General features: G+C 44.7%; 1 protein-coding gene across 2 annotated transcripts in view; it reads right to left on the bottom strand.

Annotated features, from left to right (window-relative positions):
- Nucleotides 1-20253, bottom strand: part of MAPRE2 (microtubule associated protein RP/EB family member 2) — a 160062-nt gene that overhangs the window by 9476 nt on the left and 130333 nt on the right. For both annotated transcript variants that reach the window (XM_082640970.1, XM_082640969.1), the window contains 2 exons: nt 5152-5291; nt 210-368 (listed from right to left, as the gene is read on the bottom strand). In XM_082640970.1, the coding sequence (XP_082497096.1) occupies nt 210-368; nt 5152-5291 (299 nt within the window). The remainder of the gene's footprint in view (nt 1-209; nt 369-5151; nt 5292-20253) is intronic.

Below are 20253 nucleotides of genomic sequence, written 5' to 3'. Positions count from 1 at the left end.
TCTCTTCCCAGGTTGATGAATGCAGGTCCCATAAGCATGGGTCAGTGGGTCATGAGGCTCGTGTTTATTCCTCTGGGAACATCATATGCACTGGCTGAGCTGCAAGGCTCACTAAGGTCCCAGGGCAGTATCTGAAGGCACGGCGTCACTGCACTCTGACCAAGAGCATCACTCTGGGACACAAGCGTCAGGGCTCTGCTCACACTCACGTGTTCTTCCGAAGCATAGAGGATTTCCATGAGTCGCTGCACGAGGTCATCGTTTTCCTGCCCGTGTTCCTGGCAGAGGAGCTCAATCTCTCTCAACTTTCCGAAGTAGAAATCCCTTTCCTTTTCCACGCCTTCAAGGGCAAGTTTTAACGAATGTACCTGTGAGGGAGGGAAGGTGGAAAAGAAAACCCTCAAACTACAGCATAAGAAATAAATGACCAACTGTGCCTGCATCTAAAGATGCGAAACATGAAAAGACAGATGTGCAAAAATAACCAACGTGCAGGTCCGGGGAGAGACGAGGGGCTGCTGCTGGAGCTTGAGCCTGGGCCCGAATGCCCAGCTTCAACAGCACACTTGTCACTCCTGTCAACCGACCGTTTATACCCAGAGGCCCGGGGATCCTTCTGCCCGAGACAGTTCCACCCGGGCTCCGCCGAGTCAGCCTTCCTCTCCTGGTAACTAACCTGGGCTGGGGCACATCTTTCCCCCAACTCGTTCATCCTCTACAGGGAGGGGAGAGGTGAGAGCGGGAGGAGGGAGGGGAGGGGAGGGAGGGAGGGGCTGGCACTGTGGTCCCTTCAGACGCACTGTGCGGAACCTCCTTTCTTCACGCCACTTGAGAGCCGCCCTCGACTTTGGAGCCCTTCATACATGTTCCTGAGCCAAACTAGACAAATGCTCCTACTGAGGGACTGGGGCGTGGCTGCACAAGGAAAACTGGGTGAGACTAAAAGCAGGCTGAGTGGATCGGTCTTAATTCCTCTAGTTCTGGCTTCGAGTTCATCACGTGAAAGGCGGGAAGATGTGGAAGCTCCAGTCCCTCAGCAGAACAGCCCTCATTCCCTTTTTTCTCCCTTGATGCGGGTTCAAGGGCCTTGCAGCTTCTCACGGTGGTTACGGAGATGGCGCCGATGAAGGGAAGGGGGCAAGGGTTGAGGCTGGCAGAGCCGTCACCTGGGCTGAAGAAACACCACAGGCAGTGTAGACAGATCTGGTCTCAAATTCCAGGCTGCAGGCCGAGCAGCTCCACACAGGCCCAAACCATCACCCCCTTCCTGCTCTCGGAGAACCCCTCAAGTTTCCTGAACCCTTTGAGCATTTATGCAGAGAATATCTTTAGGAGGTGAATTAGGTCGCTCATGGTTCTCCTCAGGAGAAATCTCTCTTTCAGTATATGAAAAATCACCCTTCACAGATTTCCAAAGATTACATTTGGAGTGGAAAATCTCTCTGTTTCTAGTAGCTCCGGGCCTTGGTACATGCTATTTATCTGTCTGGAGTTATTGATTTATTCAAACAGATACTCAGCACATGTAGAGTCCATCTCCTTGTGCACCTGGCAAACTTGTGTCCATCCAGTAAGACTCAAGGATATGGTTCTTCCTCAGAGTTGACCTCACTGATGCCCTCATGTAGCTGGTTACAAAGCAAAGGAGGATCAGTTGCTATCATTTTTTTTGGCCATGCCTTGCAGCTTGCAGGATCTTAGTTCCCTGATGAGGGATTGAACCTATGCCCCACTGCAGTGGAAGCACGGAGTCTTTAACCACTGGACTGCCAGGGAATTCCCTCAGTCACTAACTCTCAGCTCTTATTTCTGATAATACTATGGCTTGGACATTTGTAAAAACTGAAGGCAGCCCAGTTGGCTGAATTCCAGAAGAAAGAAAGCTGTTTATTCTAGAACCTCCCCCCACCCCGCCCAGACTCGACCACAGACCCATCTCAAGCCTGCACTGGTGCCACCAGCGGATCTGTGGTAGTTCAGGTGTCTGCTGTATGCCAGCTCTCCTTCCCTGTGTCGGGCAAGAAGGGTCTCTGGATGCCTCTGATCCACGGACACCAGGCTTGTCAGCCTTTCAAGTGCTGTGGTCTGTACAGTGAACCAAGAGCTGAGGCTTTGTAGAAACACCCAGCCCAGGTTGGCCTGTGCTGCTATTCCGGATGCATGAGGTTAACAGATGCACAGCTATAAACTTTCCCTGGTAAAAACCAACAGGAGCTAAACTACTTGATGAAAGATCAGTTGGCAAATGGGATGCCATTTTCACAGTCCCACTCCGATGCCTCCTTGCTCCCTCACGTGTCAGAGCAGGAGCCTAAGCAGTGGAGGGGATGCTGGGGATGGACTCTTGAGAAAAGTCAAGGGGAAGTTCTCTTCTCCCAATTCTCCACCGCTCAGGTGTCCACACACTGTAGATCCGCCCAGCCTTCCAGTCCGAGCCACGGACAGTGTCTGTGCGGGCTAACCAGGCCCCACTCTTCAGCCCCCGTGGTCCCCGAGCACAAGCAGGGACCCCATCCCACCGCCTGTTTGCTCACCTGCTCTCCAGAAACAATCCCTGATTATTTTAGTCATGGCTTTTCCTCCCCTGTGTCTTTTGGTTCATTTCTATCATTGAAATTCTCTAACACAGTGGTGCTTTCATAGCATGTCATGGGAGACTGCCCAAATCAAGGCATGGGGCCAAGTGAATGAGAATTCTTAAAGTTTAGGGCACTGGTCACTTTTGTCTATTATCACTGTAATTCACTCTTTGGTCCGGGCATTTTTACTTGGCCCTTCCTCGACTTTGTGTCCTCAATTCCAACACAGTGATGCCTGTGTGTGGCTCCCCACCAGTTTCGGGGAGCACCCTGTAGGCTTCGGGGACAGAAAATGGAGGGAGCGTTAACATAGCCTTGGAAATACAGCTGAAGGAGGCTCTCAGGAAACAGCTGGTGAATGAAGGCTCACAATTTAGGATGTGTCCGACCTTCCCTCTGGGGGACAGATGGAGGTACGGGGACACCCTCCTCCATGTGAATGCATGGGGGGACAGCCCGGGAGTGAGGCCTTTGGAAGTAATGAAGGAATTACAGCCAGGAGGAGGAAGGCCACTGGAATGTGCTTCTCTGTGTCTTCTCTAGAGTGGCATTTTGGATGGGACAACAGTTTAACTGAAGCATCGTAGAGGGCTGGGGCCCTTGGGGCTCTGTGTGTGACTGGCGAGCTCCTGGGAGCCCAGAGCCAGCCCCAAGGAGAGGAAGTGGGGCTGGCTGGCGAAGGCCGTAAGCGAGAGAGGGGCAGGCAGGATCTCGAGGTTCCAATGTGTTTCTACTTTGACTTGGTGATTTGGGAAACTGGGTGTGGTAGGGGTAGATGAAGAAACATGAGATAATAAAGATATCAAAAGAATTTGAGTTCCTAAGGAGAAAAGGGTTATAAATCTAACGTATTACAGACCCACACCCGACTCTCTTCAGGTCTGCTTTGCTTAGAGCCTCAGGCATGTGGCCCAAGGCTAATTAGGGCTGTCCTAACTGCCTTTTTTTTGGCTGCGTTGGGTCTTTGTTGCTGCTTGTGGGCTTTCTCTAGTTGCGGTGAGTGGGGGCTACTCTTCACTGTAGTGTGCAGGCTTCTCATTGTGGTGGCTTCTCTTGTTGCGGAGCATGGGCTCTAGGCACGCGGGCTTCAGTAGTTGTGGCACACGGGCTCAGCAGCTGTGGCTCGCGGGCTCTAGAGCTCAGTCTCAGTACTAACTGCCTTTTATTCTAGAAGAACTCATTGCTGGAAATTGTATAAGGGCTCAAACTGAGAATCAGCAGGCAATAAGAACATTGCACAGTTTCTAAATCAAAGTCCTACGCACCGGATGACTTAAGGTTTTACCTTTTTCATTAAAGTGTTCAGAATTGTAAAGAAACACCCTAGTTAAGCAACTGCTTGCTTTTTAACTAGATTCTTGTTTGCAAATATACAACGATCTCAAAAACTGTTTCCAGACTTGCTGGCTCATCAAGAATCAGGTTAATCACCGGGATCTGCCCATGCCCGTGAGTGGCTGGGAACAGCCTGGGCACCTGGGATAATGGCTCTTCTCCCAGGGTGGGAGTGGCCAGGATAAAAGACTCTCCTCCTGGGCTTCCCTGGTGGCGCAGTGGTTGAGAGTCGGCCTGCCAATGCAGGGGACACGGGTTCGTGCCCCGGTCTGGGAAGATCCCACATGCCACGAAGCGGCTGGGCCCATGAGCCATGGCCGCTGAGCCTGCGCGTCCGGAGCCTGTGCTCCGCAATGGGAGAGGCCACAACAGTGAGAGGCCCGCGTACCGCAAAAAAAAAAAAAAAAAAAAGACTCTCCTCCTAACTCAGGGCAAGGGTGGGTGGTTTCTGCACTGGGCCCTATGCTACCAATTGTTTTATTACTTTTAAACTATGTATACTCTTGGGCAAGATTAGCTATTGTTAGTTAGAAAGCGTACCTAAGCTTTTATATCGAAAATTTCTAAGGCAGTAGACCTAGATTTACTGCAATCCTAGGGATATTAGATAAAAAGGAAAGTTCTATTTAACTGTGGCCTTTCTGATCCCCTATTCCTGGGTTCAGTGCTCCTGTGTACTTTCACTCTTGCAGGAAGTGTTTCGCGTTTGGCTTTTGCATGTGTAATAGACAATGGTGTGTGGCTGCTATCTGTAAGTTCTATGAGGGAAGGGACGTTCTCTATCTTGCTGCCATTATATTATCAGCATCAAGTATAGTGTCTGTCACATCGAACAGGCTTAACAGATAGCTGCTGAAAGAAAGGAAGGAAGGAGACTAACCCCTGATGTCTTTAACACAATCTAGACTGGCTAGAAGTGGCCGTGGTCTAGCCTGGAGCTCCTAACAGGCACTGAGGTGTAGGGGAGGGGGAGGCTGGCCTGCACGCCTGCATTTACCTGAAGCCAGTCATCTGTCCCTCTGTCTCAATGTATAGCTTTGAGATTTGTGACTTAACATCTTTTATTCACAATGGGCCACTGATTATCTGCCCCAGTAGTTCCTTTCATTCTTACTTGCTTGAAGCCACTGATTCCCGCCGCTTCCCTCCCCCTATCCCAAGCCCATAGGAGTCTGCTCATCTCACCCCCTGACACCTGTCACGGCTCCCAGAGACAGAGCTGGGGATGCCAAGTTACCTGTTCATTAAGATGTATGACCTGTGTTTCTAAATCTTTATCAGATTTGGATGCTGAGCTGCTGGACGAAGCCCTTTTGGCTGATGAGGGACGAGAAGGTGTGGATCCTGGTTTGGATGCTGGACTTGATTTAGCCGCACCTGAAAGGACCCAGAATAAATTATGAATATTGGCAACATCAGAAATGCTTTTTAGGTATGTGGCAAAAGTGTGATATAAAAGGAGTTTACTAAAACACAGAAGAGACACTGCCAGTGATCTCTTGCCAGCATAGAAGTAGCACAGATACGCTTAGAAAGAGTGTACTCGATAAAATGACAGAATCATCCTGGGCAACTTACTTAACCTTTCTGAGCACTGGTTGTTTTTCTCAAGTGACATGAGATTAATGCAGTTGTCCCTTCTCCCTCCAGAGAGATGAGAACAGATATAAAGGGATTTTAAGTTTCTTTTTTTTTAAAGAGGAAAGGTTCTTTGATAAGCTCAGAGCATCACCATAATTGAATTTCTAACACAGACCTTATAAGAGAGTAACACTTTAGGAGAAATATCAATGCACATGTCTATGTTTTCCTCTTTTAATGTATTTCCTAGTTTTAGCCATTAAAAGAGTCTAGGAGCCATTATATCTCTGTAGCAACAGGCACTCCTGGTGCCCAAGTCCTGGTTTCTAAATGTTATTCTGCAATAAAAGGGCTTCTTGAGATATGATATGGCTGATTCCAGGGCTGGGGCAGGGAAAGGACAAGGTGGGCCTGGGACATCTCATGTCAAAAAGCAAGGATGTGCTCAAGGATTAATGAATGTCAAGGATACAGGGGCCAGCCCAAAGGGGCTCCCAACTGGCCAGACTTGGACCATTTGCATACCAAAAAGAGTGATGGCTGTAATGTATTACACTGTACTGAATAAATAAAAATCTTGTCCATAAGGAGGGTAGGGGAGAGGGAGGATCTAAAGATCTCCACAGAACACTGACAGCCAGTAAGTGCTAAAGAAATGCTAGAAAAACCACAGTTTTGCAATACACATAACTGATTCAGGAAAGTTTCATCAGTTGACTCTAAAACATGGAGAAGTGTTTGGAGGACGGGATGTTTACACGTGTCAAGGTGTTACCGTATAAGTTGCTTATAAAGGGTGAAAGATATGCCTTTACAACGGGGAAGCCTGAGGATTGGGACCTTAACCAAGTTATTCAGTAGCACCACTAATAATGATAGAAATTGGCAAAAAAAAAAAAAAAAAAAAAAAGGACCACTGATGTCAGGTAAGACCTCATCTACCTGAAGCTCAGCTCATGACAGGCTCTCACTATCTAGAACTTGACAGACACAGGAAATGGCCTCTGCAGCCAAAACAGATGGCACAAGATATATGCAGTGAAGTTTATACACTCCATGGGTTTAGAAATTCAGGGTCATTACTGGGGCCCAGCCATTCCCTCTTACTCAGAACAGCTCAGTCTGGTGTAAGTGCTCCCACTGGCCCAATTCTCCACCACAGTCCCCCCCCCCCCACTCTGCTCCTCTGGTTCTTGGAGGGCAAGGAACTCATCATACTCAGCTTTGCAACCTCAGTGCTTAGCACAATACTTGGCCGAACACATATTTGGTGAAGGAACAAATGTTTAAATACACGAACAAGTAAATAAAACCTGGTTGTATGGTTTCCAATTTTACAGTTTATTGGTACTAAGAGATTAGAAAAAGGCAGGCACCCTGACAGCAGCTACAAGTTTCAACCAATCTCCTAATTACAACGTAGCAAGCAGGAAGACTATAAAATTCCTATCTATATGTCTTCAGAGTCATGAGAGATGCAAAGTCATACACACCCTCAAGAAGCACTGACAGTAACATACTGTTTAAAATACATGCCTGTTATAAAGAAAAAAAGAATTCTTCTAAAAATACAGGGAAATGCCTAATATATGTAAAACTGAGAATGCTTAAATTAAGAATGACTTAAAAAGTTTGAGTATTCAAACCTTCAGTGACCTGGAAACCTCACCTATGCAGCGGAACTTCCCAAGTGGTCTAGAGAGCAGATGCTTTGCTTTGCTCAACAGCTGTGAGGAGGCTTCATCTCTGGAAAAGCACAGAAAACACACTCCTGGACAGAGCTTCCGTGTCCCATTGGCCAGCTTCTCTAACTCCAGGCTAAGCCAACAGGGTAAAGAACACAGCGTGGAAAACAGCAGGAGAGGCAGGGCGAGGACGTGCTGGCCTGACAAACAGCCTTCTCCAAGGGTGGCCACCAGCCAGCCTCGCTGGGGAAGCAGCTTTTGAAAACTCAAGTTACTTCAGACCTTTTCATGAGCAATATGTCATATTTTAATATAAAAAAAGTCTAACAGAAAGTGGCTCAAAGACTGTCTATGACCAACCCCTCTTATTTACTAAATACATATTTATTAAGTGCCTACCATGAGCCCTGTACTGGAAGTCTCTGCTCTACAGGAGCTCATGACCTGGTGGGAGTGGGTCATTTAAGAATGCCCACAGACAGACAAATACTCTATGTTATCACTTACATGTGGAATCTAAAAAATAAAGCAAATGAATGTATATTAAAAAAAAAGCCCAGGCACGGCCACACTCAACATCCTCAGGAACAAGGCAATGTTCTAGACATGACCACGGATTGTGATTGGGCTGTGTTCCCTCTGCCTGAAATTATTCCTCCCCTCCTTTGAGTGACTATGTCTAACAGCCTTCGGGTCTCAGCTTAAACGTGGTGGCTCAAACACCCTTCACCCAGCACCCATCAACTGTAATGGTACAGTGATTTATTTAATGCCTACTTCTTCCATTAGACTTAATCTCCACGAGGTAGGAGTTGTATCTATTTTGTTTACTATTTTATGTTGCCAAGGCCAATCACAATGCCTGATCCAGAGGAGACACTCAATAATACGTTTTTATAACTCATGAAAGAACGCCTAGGACAGGCATCTATCCAGGGTACAGATCCCGGGGAAGCTCGAGGAGCTGATGCCAACCTCAAAGTCACTGACAGCAGGAGCCAGCAACACCTGAAGGAAACCAAACAAAACCCACCAGCCTCCCAGAAAGAGATCTCTCACTTGGTTTCAAATTCACCTTCCATTATTACTTAGGCCCTTTATAGATGGAGTCAAGACAGTAGTTCATGTGGGTAAATTCAGTCAGTAAACAGTTAACCCTGAGTAGGGAGGAGCAAGATGGTTTGTGCTGGGCTGTCCTATCCAAGTCTCTGCCATGTTTCCGTTCATGCCTCTTCTGAAGAGAACAGCTCTGGGGAAGGGGCTTCCCTAGAGAGCAAGTGACCCACCCACCCAGCCTGGGCAGGCCTCCCTAAGCAGGTCAGCAGCTATGACGTGGCTGGTTGCGGGAGCCGAGCGAGGTCCACCAGACACACTCGTGTTCTTATACTCTGCCTCACCCTGTCTCACGTCAATTTTCAAAGAAAAGCATGGAAGGAATAGAAGCTGATTGCTTGTAAAACAAGGTTATCACTAATTATATTACCAGGACACCATCAAATGCAGCTTGGAAAAACCTGAGACGTTTGATATGAAGTTAAAGTAGAAGAGGTCATGGCAAGCCAAAGCCCCATGGAAGACCAAGTTATCAGGGAAAGAAAGCCTAAAAATACACAGAGGAAGCTGGCTGGGAGGGAAATGGGGTCACGGGAGATGCCGGGTGGCTCGTGGCAGAGAGGCCAGAGCTGCTGCAGTTACTGACGCTGTCCCAGTTCCAGCTTTTTCCTGAAGAAACACATCCCTTGCTACTGACAGAGTCCAACTTTACTGTGGTTCACAGGGTCTCGGCATTAAAGTGGCATCTGTGTTTCACGGATCCTGTAAAGGTCAGTTGGGGTGCACAGCCCCAGGTCCTTCAAACTGGCACACGTGTATGCAGGCTGTGGGTCTCTGAGACGAGAAAGATGAAGGCAGTGAGAGTCAGACCTGGCATCCCCCTGCTGCAGGGCAGGGAGGGGACAGTGGAGAAGAGGGGGCTTGGTCCACGCTCTACCCGCTATGCTCCCTCCACGGGGGACAGAAGAAAAGCTGCTGCCCCCAGAATATGGACAAAGAAGGGAAAACAAATTCGAAAAATTTAATAGCTCAATTAAGTAATTAGAATTTGAAATTTAAAATGAGAGGGGTTTTGAAATTCTGATTAAGTTGTTTGGAAAGAAACTGATAATCGAGGGAAATGCATGTCTGATGAATGAGAATACAAGAGGTCAGCACCAAGTTAACTGTACATTTCTACCTTCTAACGAATAAACGTGAAGAAATGAAAGACCAGGAAAGACACAGGGAGATCTTAGTATCTTCAGAGGTTAAAAGTTTTTAAAAACCACACAAAGCTCATTTTCAAAAGAATGTAAACTGAGCTCTTTAAATCCTCACAGGCTGCAATTTGATATGGACGTAATTGACCACAGCTATCACGAGATTAAGGCTAAAATACTAAAATTTATAAAGATGAAAATGCAACCTTTTGTTCATTGTGTTGAATGATTTCATGGTTTAACTTATTAGAATAAATAATGACAGACAATATCCTATATTATATCACACTCATTAGTCAGTTAAAAACTAGGTTTTTGTTTATTTGTTTTACAAGCCTTGCTACCTTCTTTCAAAACACCATACCCTAAGGAGTACCCAGCTTCCGGGGTGACAGATATTCTTTTTTCACTTACCTGGGCTGCTATAATAAGGATGTTATCAGAAAACTGTACTGTTATCAATGTCAGTAAATTTAATACTGATATAATACTTTTATGTAAACTAACATTCGTATTCCATTTTTGTGAAGTGACCCAATAATGTCCTCTATAGTGTCTAATCCTGGCTTTAGACACTGAGGTTCTCAAAAGCTGCCTTCATGCTTCCCTCAATGCCTCCAAGTCCACTGGTGATTTCACTCCCGGGCCTTCCCATGCCCCTCTGCTCAATGATGCTTACACAAAAAACATTTACATAATAGCTTTTAAAGGGAGTACAGCTACTTTGGCAATAATAATAATAATACAGATAATAGATTTTTTTTTCTTGCAGCTACATTTCAATTTTTTTGTCAAGCTGCATTTGATGAGGTCCTGAAAATATAATTAGTGGTAGTCCTGTTTTACAAGAATCATTTTTCCCTCAAGCTTTTCTCTCTCTCCACTAATTACCCTTTCAAAATAAAAAAGGAATTTCAGAAGCGGAGGAAAGTAGACATAAATTCCTTGCAAGTCCCTATAATTCTCTGACTTTACCCACTGGATATGGACATGATTTACAACGCTAGTCTTTGAGCAGTTGTCTTAATTAATGCCTTCAGGAGTTGGGGTATAAATATGATGCTAAAACATTTTAAACCATAGTTGTAAAATCCAAAGAGTGGCCTGATTCACTGCCTTAGTGAAGCCAGAGCACTGCTGTGTCTAATGTTAATAATTAGTAGCTTGCTTAATGTTTATGGAAAATGTGCCAACATTTTGGGCCTATGAGGCCCAATGAATTCATAATGATGAAGCAAATAAAAGCACTTTATCCTTTTTTATGCTTGGCTTTATCCTTCGCAGCCAGGGCTCTGTTGGAATTTAGAAATTCTTCTCACATAATCTGCCGTATTCTTTCTGCCAAAATCATAAACAGAGGAGCTAAAAATATGACATTAATACTGTTGACAAGAACCACAGAGACATTAAGAACACACACACACTCAGGAAGCAACCACGCTTCTGGTCGTCCCCAGCTTCTTCCCTACTTTGAGAGCATCCCCCCAGCCCCGCTCCACTGAATTAAAAAGCCCATGGCGGGGAGTGGGAGGGATGAAATGGGTGAAGGGGATCAAAAGGTAAAGCTTCCAGTTATAAGGTAAATAAGTCCTGGGATGTAATGTACAGCATGGCGTTACACAGTTATAGTAATACTATAGTTAATAATACTGTATTAATACTGTATTAATACTGTAATAATACTGTATTAATTATAATACTGTATTGCATATTTGAAAGTTGCTAAGAGAATAGAGTTTAAAAGTTCTCATCACAAGAAGAAAATAACTAGTAACTCTGTGTAGTGATGGTTGTTAACTAGATTTGTTGTGATGATCATTTTGCAATATATATATAAACATTGAATCGTTGTACACCTGAAACTAATAACTTTTTTGTTTTTTTAAATTAAATTAAATTAATTTTTTATACAGCATGTTCTTACTAGTTATCTACTTTATACATATTAGTGTATATATGCCAATCCCAATCTCCCAATTCATCCCACCACCACTCCCTACCCTGCTTTCCCCCCTTGGTGTCCATACGTTTGTTCTCTACCTCTGTCTCTATTTCTGCCTTGCAAACTGTGAAACTAATATAAGGTTGTATGTCAATTATAAATCAATAAAAACAAACCTAAACCCCACAGAACAACTGAAACATGACAGAAGATACCTTGTACCTACACTGATTAATCATTTGTGGATGGGCCTGACATCATTTCCTTATCCCCTTTACCTTGGCAAACAGGTTTTATTGTTTAACTGAGATATGAACCAGGTTAAAATAAATAAGTAAATAAGGCCACTGCTGGGGGAGAGGGTATGGGGTTGGACTGATGAAAAGAGACAACTCCCACAGGAAGAGGGTTTCCTAAGTGACTAAACTGACACCAGAGCTGTCACACTGCGGAATGACTAACGGCTCCCACACAACCCTGACTGTCGCAAATTCAAGATCTCACACTTGCCTTCGAAAATGCCTCCATACCTTCACTTTGTAGGTTCTGTGGTCTGCTCTGCCCTGAGAGCAAAAAAAAAAAAAAAACCAAAAAACAACCCCCCCCCCACCTCAGGACTTCCCTGGTGGCGCAGTGGTTGAGTCCGCCTGCCGATGCAGGGGACACGGGTTCGTGCCCCGGTCTGGGAAGATCCCACATGCCGCAGAGCGGCTGGGCCCGTGAGCCATTGCCACTGAGCCTGCGCGTCTGGAGCCTGTGCTCCGCAATGGGAGAGGCCACAACAGTGAGAGGCCCGCGTACCGCAAAAAAACAAAAAAAACAAAACCCACCTCAGAGGCCAGCGTTCTGTCCAAATGGAACTTTAACAGGGGTTCTGGGATGCCCTGATTCATGAGATCTTTAAGAGGGTGGCTCTTTTACTCTCAAATTAGTAGTTCAGAGCCCTTATTTATGGCTTCTGTCCCACCAGAGCAGCCACTGGCAAAATTGGGCTCTTCCTTTTTGCCACTTTGGTGTCAGCTTATAAAAGTGGGCAGCTCCACTTCTGAGCAGCTTGGGGAGGGGCTCCACACAGCCGAGACTGAACCACATCAATCCTGTGGGAATGAAGACCTCGTATGAACTGGGTGTCCTTCGTCTTCCCCGAGGGAGGCAGTGGTTAAGAGCGGGGGTGCCCTGCAGCCTGCAGCCTTCGTAGTAATCCTGGCTCTGCTGCTTGCTCGGTGGCGTGACTTTTGCTGCCACCCGGATTTCTTTATGTTCTACAGAGTCAGTAGCAGTGCCTCCTTCCCAGAGCTGGGAAGAGTACCTGAGTTAATACGTGGAAAGTTCCTACACAAGAGCCTGGCGCACAGTAAGTGTACCCGATCATCATTACTCAGCAAACGAGGCCTGATTCAACTAACGACGAGACAGCACACGGGTTTCCCATTTCTAGACACCAGCAAAATAAAAACGAAACTGCTGAAATAATAAGGAAACGAGACTCATTTTATTTAAAGAAAATCTTTATAAAAACTGGTTAACCCATAACCCACCAGTGGGCTCCCAGGCATCGGTTCCCCCATTCCGCACTCTCTGTCTTGAGAATTGGTGGACTGTAACCCAAGTCTTTGTGCGCCTTCTGAAATTTCCCCAATTCACTCATGCCTGCTGCAAGTATTTACTGCACCCCTACTGTGTACCTGGCAAGCTACAGGCACTTGGGATAGAACACTGAATGTGGACGCTGGTCCTTGTGGAATTTACATTCTAACAGGGGAATTAGATAATAAACGATAACAATAATAAATTAATAAGTGACATAATAAACTAGAAAGTAAATGTCATGGAGAGAGAGGCAGTGCAGGGCAGGGGTAAGGAGTGCTGGGTGAGTGGCGGTTTTAAACAGGAACTTCAGGGAAGGCCTGAGCACCCATGATGATCCCCTCCAGTCTTAACCCCTCACTCAGAAGGGTCCACCCAGACCCTTCTGAGTCCACCCAGAAGGACAGGGGTCAAAAAGCCCAAGTCCCCTTGGTGACAGTCGTGCAGCAGCCCAGCAGGGATGCAAGGAGGCGAGATCCACACCGGGCGCGCATGGGGCTCACCCCAGCTCACAGCCTCCCTCCTCACAGAAGACGACGTGTGTTGTAACAGCTCCATAGTTGCAACTTCCAGGATCCCTGCAGGGGACATGCCATTTGCAGGAGTCACCTTGACTTCTTCAAGGCCTCGTTGGGAAAGTGAGATCTGAGCAAAGACCTGAGAGAGGTGAAGCTGGCCTTCTGGACAGTCAGGAGCAGAATATTCCAGGCAGAGGAAAGGCCCAGCGCCAGCGCCAAGGCGTGGCCTCGCCTGCTCGGCAGCCAGTCTGGATGCTGTAGCAGAGGGGGCATGGGCACCGGGGGAGGAGGGTGCAGGTCACCAAGGACCTCACGGGCTACTGCTGGAGGCTGGCTTTCATTATGATGGAAGAGGGCAGCTATGGCAGGGTCCTGAGCAGAGTGACCTCATCTGACTTGGGTTTTAGGAGGCCCCCTCTGCCAGCTGGGAGGCTACTGCAGTCATACCCCTGGGGATGAGCAGTGAGTGCTCAAGATGAGTTCTGGTTTTGGGAAAGCATTTACTATGCTACAGTTTAGAAAACCCTACGATATACCCTATAGAACAGGCACCAAATATCCAGGCATTTATCACAACTTAAGTTGTGCAACATCAACAGCAACTAAGAGACATTCTGGGATCAATAGCATCTGCTCTTGGTTCCAAGGGGACGGCTGAAGGAGGACGAGGCGGTGACAAGAGCTATGAGTCAGCCGGTGTCCCTCCCAGCCTACTCCCAGCTCGGGGTCATCACACAGTGTGCTGACCGGCTCTGCCCTGGGAAAATATGCCAGGGAGCAACGCCGACAGCCAGGGTCCAGAGCCCCAGTGCCGGAGGCTTCCCTGACCGGTGGCCACTGAGATGGGCGAGTGGGCCTGACTCATCCGAGCATGTCCAGCCAGTGTGAGCATTCAAGAACTGAGTTACTTCTGCCCTGGTTACTGTCCCTGCTGGAGATGATGTGCTTATTTTTAGCCATCATGTGATTCTCCAGTATTTTCCAGGCTCTGCTTGAGTCACTCTGGTTTCGGAGAATTTTTCAGAGGGGAAAAAAAAATGCAGGAAAGAACTCCTCATCTTAAAATTAGCTCAAATATTAAAAATTCTGATGTGTAAGAAGTTATCTGAACGTGGTATATATTTCTTTCGATAAGCTGCCTTTTCACACCTCTCACACCCTGGCAGAGAATTAAGTGTGCTTTGAAATGCATTAGGTGCCAAACAATTACTATCTTAGTTCAAATTCTTGTTTTTAAATTGTTCTCAGAGCAGTTTTTCTCTAGAAACGGTGAGGTTCCCTCACCCCCGTGAAAACAAGATGCACCAGAATCCCAACAATAATTGAGGGAACACTCCCTTGCCTGCTTGCTGCAGCAGTAAGGAAAGCTGGCGATTGAAAGAGTCCAACAAACTGAGAGAGCCTGCTGAGAATAGAGACACACAGGCATCACCATGACAACAACATCCCGGTGTCACGCATTCCTGGCATACATCAGTCATTTAAGCAAAAAGCTTACAAACCAAGACGGCCATTTCAGGGGAACGCGACTATTTAGTTCCTTTACGATGTTCAGAGTCCTGCTGATTCCACTGGCAAGACCAAGTGTTTCAGGTTGTTTTGCTGATCGTGGGAAGTCTGCTGTGCTCCATTAACACTACCTTACCGGGACTCGCTTGCAAAGAGAGACAGTCTGAGGCCACAGAGCAGCTGGAGCTCGGGAGGTGAGAACCAGAGCTGAGCCCCACTTGAATCATCCACTCCAGTTGGCTCCCGCTCCAGGTTTTCTGCTTCCCCCAACCAGTGACCAAGCCAGAAACTTGTGCATCATTTATCCTTGGCTTCCCCTATCCTTCACCTCTCATATCCCATCACCATCAAGTTTTGTTGACTAAACCTGCCTAAAAGTCAGTATAACCCACATGGCCATGACCTTTATTCAGGCCAACCTCCACTCCTACATGTTTGGCTGCAACAGCTTCTTAGCTGTTGTACTTAAAACCTTTCACTGTGCTTCCCTGGTGGTGCAGTGGTTGAGAGTCCGCCTGCCAATGCAGGGGACACGGGTTCGTGCCCTGGTCCGGGAAGATCCCACATGCCACGCGGAGCGGCTGGACCCGTGAGCCATGGTCGCTGAGCCTGCGCGTCCGGAGCCTGTGCTCCACGACGGGAGAGGCCACAACAGTGAGAGGCCCGCGTACCGCCAAAAAAAAAAAAAAAATATATATATATATATATATATATATGAACTGAATTAGTAAATTGTCTGTCAAAGGTGCTGTTTCCTTAAGCAAACACATTGTGATGGAAATGAAAAATGCAGGGCTCTTCCTTGGAAGAAGCCCTTGGCCTCTTACACAGGCACTGCCAGAAGATTCCTATCTGAAGCTCCTGAATTCTTCATGACTCTTTGCTCCTCTCTGTGCCCAATATTCAAAACTCAGAGATATTCAGTATCCTGGCAAGGCCGAGCACTGCTCATATTTTATGCTGTGTTTTTATCAGTATTATAGATAGGGAAATGCAGCTTTAATTATTCTTTGAGGAGAAAAGCATCCCAACGCCTATCTTCTATATTTCACATATGATAGATGTGTAAGTGGAGGAACAAAACCACCAATACCCCTCCTCTCCTTCCAGGGAGTAGGGAATGTCATCTAAGAATTTAATTAATTGGACCATTATAATTTTTTCCCATTTTCTCCAGGCCTACTTGTAGCTAAGGGAGTAGCCATTAACTGGTATGCAGCTTAGCAGTGGGATGGCTTCTCAACATGAACAGGCCAAGGGCATGCAATGCTGATATAGGGCAGGGACTGAGTGAAAGATACATTGTTCAGATAATAAGGAGAAGTGCTAACACCTATTTGAAAAGAAGTCTTGCTCATTATGGGACTGGTAAGAAAAATGCATTTCTTCCTTGCTATGAGCTGATACTGCATGATCTTTTAAAATCAACATTTGATCCTTGCAGTAAGTAGGTATAGGGATAGTACACTATGTGGTTAGGTGACCGGGGACCGTGAGAGAGCAGTACCAGGCGGATACACACCGGGAAGTTGTGAGAATAAATAGGCCTGACTTCTCTCGATGGAGAGATCAGGAAGGGACCAGAAAGGTGGTGCTGCCTGTGCCTATCCTAACGGGGTTCTGGAAAGTAAATGCCATGGTGGACTGCTTTAGTCTAAAGAGAAGACATGGGAAATATTCATTTCTTAGAGTAGACGATAGCTTTGGGGTGAGACTAACATTTATGTTTAAAGGGTGGAGTTTCTCAAAAGATAAATGAAGACTTGCATCCTGGCAATAATAAGGAAAAAGGTCTTGTATAATGGTATAGGCTTGAGGCCAAGGTTAGAACCCTTGAGTGAAATATAACTTTTTGAGTACTTTTTACTTGGACTCTGAGTTAATACCTGTTACATCAGAAACATCAACACTCTGCAGAGCAATGTAACAAAATCCAGAGTCTCCATAATACAACATCTCAATGTCTAGGACACAATCCAAAATTACTCAACATATGAAGAGTCAGGAAATGGTGGAATTAGCAGACAAGAACTTTAAAGCAGCTATCATAACCATTCCCAGTCAGGTAAAGTATGCTCATAATAAATGAAAGATAGGCAATCTCAAGAGAGAAAGAAAAAAAAAATAAAACTGAAAAAAATAGTTGAAATTTAAAAAATGCTCAGTAGTAGAATGTAGATGACAGAGGAAGAAGAGGGCTAACTTGAAGATACATTAATAGAAACCATCTAAAGCATAGAGAGAATACTGGGAAAAAATGAGCCTCAGAAAACTGAGGGATAAATTCAAAAGCTCTAACACATGGAAAAATGAAGTCCCAGAAAAATAGGATAGAGAGAATGGAGCTGAAAATATATTTGAAAAAATAATGGCTGAAAATCTCCCAAATGTGGTAAAAGACATAAACTTATAGATTTAAGAAGTCTAGTGAACTCCAAAACAAGATAAGTTCAAAGAGAACATCATAGCCACACTACTGAAATCCACAGATAAAGAGTCTTGCCTGCATCCAGAGAAGAACAACTTATCATTATAGGGGAAGGTGATTAGAATGAGTATGCATTTCTTATCTTTAGAGGTCACAGATAGTGGAAAGATATCTTTAACGGGAGGGAGGGAGGAATAAAAGATCAGTCTGAATTCTTTACCTAGGAAAATTTTCTTTAAGAATGAAGGTGAGGGGCTTCCCTGGTGGCGCAGTGGTTGAGAGTCCGCCTGCCGATGCAGGGGACACGGGTTTGTGCCCCGGTCCGGGAAGATCCCACATGCCGCAGAGCAGCTGGGCCCGTGAGCCATGGCTGCTGAGCCTGCGCGTCTGGAGCCTGTGCTCTGCAACGGGAGAGGCCACAACGGTGAGAGGCCCGCGTACCACAAAAAAAAAAAAAAAAAAAAAAAGAATGAAGGTGAGGGCTTCCCTGGTGGCACAGTGGTTAAGAATCCACCTGCCAATGCAGGTGACACAGGTTCAAGCCCTGTTCTGGGAAGATCCCACGTGCCGCGGAGCAACTAAGCCTGTGCCTCACAACTGCTGAGCCTGCAAGCCACAACTACTGAAGCCCGCATGCCTAGATCCCGTGCTCTGCAACAAGAGAAGCCACTGCAATGAGAGGCCCATGCACTGCAACGAAGAGTAGTCCCCGCTCACCACAACTAGAGAAAGCCCGCACACAGCAATGAATACCCAACGCAGCCATAAATAAATAAATAAATAATAAAATTTGGAAAAAAGTGTACTTTGATGCACAGAAGTTTAAAAAAAAAAGAATGAAGGTGAAATAAAGACATTCATAGAAAAAGGAAAACTAAAAGAATTTGTTGCCATTGCAGCTGCTCGACAAGAAATGCTGAAGAAATTTATTCAGTCTCGAGAAATTAAATTAGTAGGGAACTCAGATGTTCAGGAATGAATGAAGAACACTGGAAATGGTAAAAATATGAAAAATAAATAAGTTTTTTCTCTTAAAATCTTTAAAATTCATATGACTATTTAAAGCAGCATTGCCTAATAGAAATATAATGGGAACCATGTAAGTAAACATTTTCTAGTAGCCACATTAAAAAAATCTTGAGATTTTAATATATATATGCAAAATGTATACAATATATGCAAATTATAATTTCTATGTGTAATCAATATAAAAATTATTGACTAGTTTTATATTTTTCCCATACCAAGTCTTCTAAATTCAGCATGCATTGTATACCTGCAGCACATTTCAATGCAGAATAAGCACATTTCAAGTGGTCAAAAGCCACAATATCAGACAGTGTTGATTTAAAACAACAGTTATAACACTGTCTTGTGGGGTTTATAATGTAATACATATGACAGCCAAAACAAAGGACAGTGGAGGGAAGGGTTGCCAGGGTTCCACATTTTACATGAAATATTAAGTACACTGTGAAAAGGTAAGAATATATACGGTAATCGTTAGAACAGCCACTGAAAAAAATTAATGCAAAGCGGTACCATTAAAAAGGCAATGGATAAGTTAAGATGGAATGCTAAAATATGTTTTTAAAATTCAGAAGACAACTGTAAAAGAGAAACAGAGAAATAAAAAACAAAGGGGACGAGCAGAAAACAAATGATAGATCTAAATCCAACCAAATCAATAATTACATTAACAATGGACTGTACGTTCCAATGTCCAGAGATTATCAGAATGAATAAAAAATGCAAGACCCAATTACATGCTGTTTATAAGAGACACACTTTAAATATAAAGACAAAGATAGGTGGAAATTTACCTATTATGGAGAAAGATACACCATGCAAACCGTAAGCATAAGAAAGCTGGAGTGGCTGTATTAATATTAGATAAAATAGACTTCAAGACAAAGAGTATTACCAAAGATAAAGAGGGAAGCCTCATAAAATACAAAGGTCAATTCATCAGCATGACTCAACAATCAGAAATATCTACACATCTAACAACAGAGCCCTAAATACAGGAAACAAAAATTGAGAGAATTAAAGGGACAAACTGGTAATTCCACAATAAATGTTAACACTCTCTTTGCAGCAATTGTTAGAACAAGACAACAACAACAAATCAGTAAAAACATAGATGATCTGAATAACACCATCCACTACCTTGATACTGATATTTCTAAAACACCATACGACCAACAACTGCAGAATGCATACTCTTTTCAAGTGACACTGACCAAGGGAGACCACATTCTGGGCCAGAAAATCAAGATCAGAACAAGGATAAAAAAAACCACTGTAAACTGCTACATTGCATTGCTTCTCCTAAAAAAAACCCAAAAGCCCCCGAAACTTTTGGGGAAAGTAAAAGCAACTCTTCTTTCCGCAAAGGTGATAGGCGATGCTTACTTAGATTACAGGTACTCAAAGAATATGCAAACACTGGTAAACAAATAAAATCAATAAACATAATCACTTTGTTAAGGTTGTATGAACAGCCTTAGAGAACCCAAAATTAAAGATAATTAAAAGATAATACAGTTTTTGAAAGTCGCTGTTAGGACTTATTTAAATCTCCATTTAGGAATTTAATTATGATCATTCAAATGCTTTATACCATTCTATTCTACTTCTTAGGTTGCTTCCTTTTCGAAATCATTTTTCTAGTATTTCTACTAATCTTATTTTGAGGCTGCAATGCCTAAAGGAAAGTCCCTAAGGAAAAGAGAAAGCTCAGAATCAATTTCCATAGCAACTCTAAATCCATCACACTATATTTGTATATGGGAGTTTGATTTCAATGCATTAATATATGTGGATTTGCAACA

The sequence above is a fragment of the Mesoplodon mirus genome (genome assembly GCF_964341445.2).
Source record: "Mesoplodon mirus genome assembly, chromosome: 13".
NCBI lineage: Eukaryota > Metazoa > Chordata > Mammalia > Artiodactyla > Ziphiidae > Mesoplodon > Mesoplodon mirus.
Note: the sequence above shows the minus strand (reverse complement) of the source record. Positions and strands in the feature narration are given on the sequence as shown.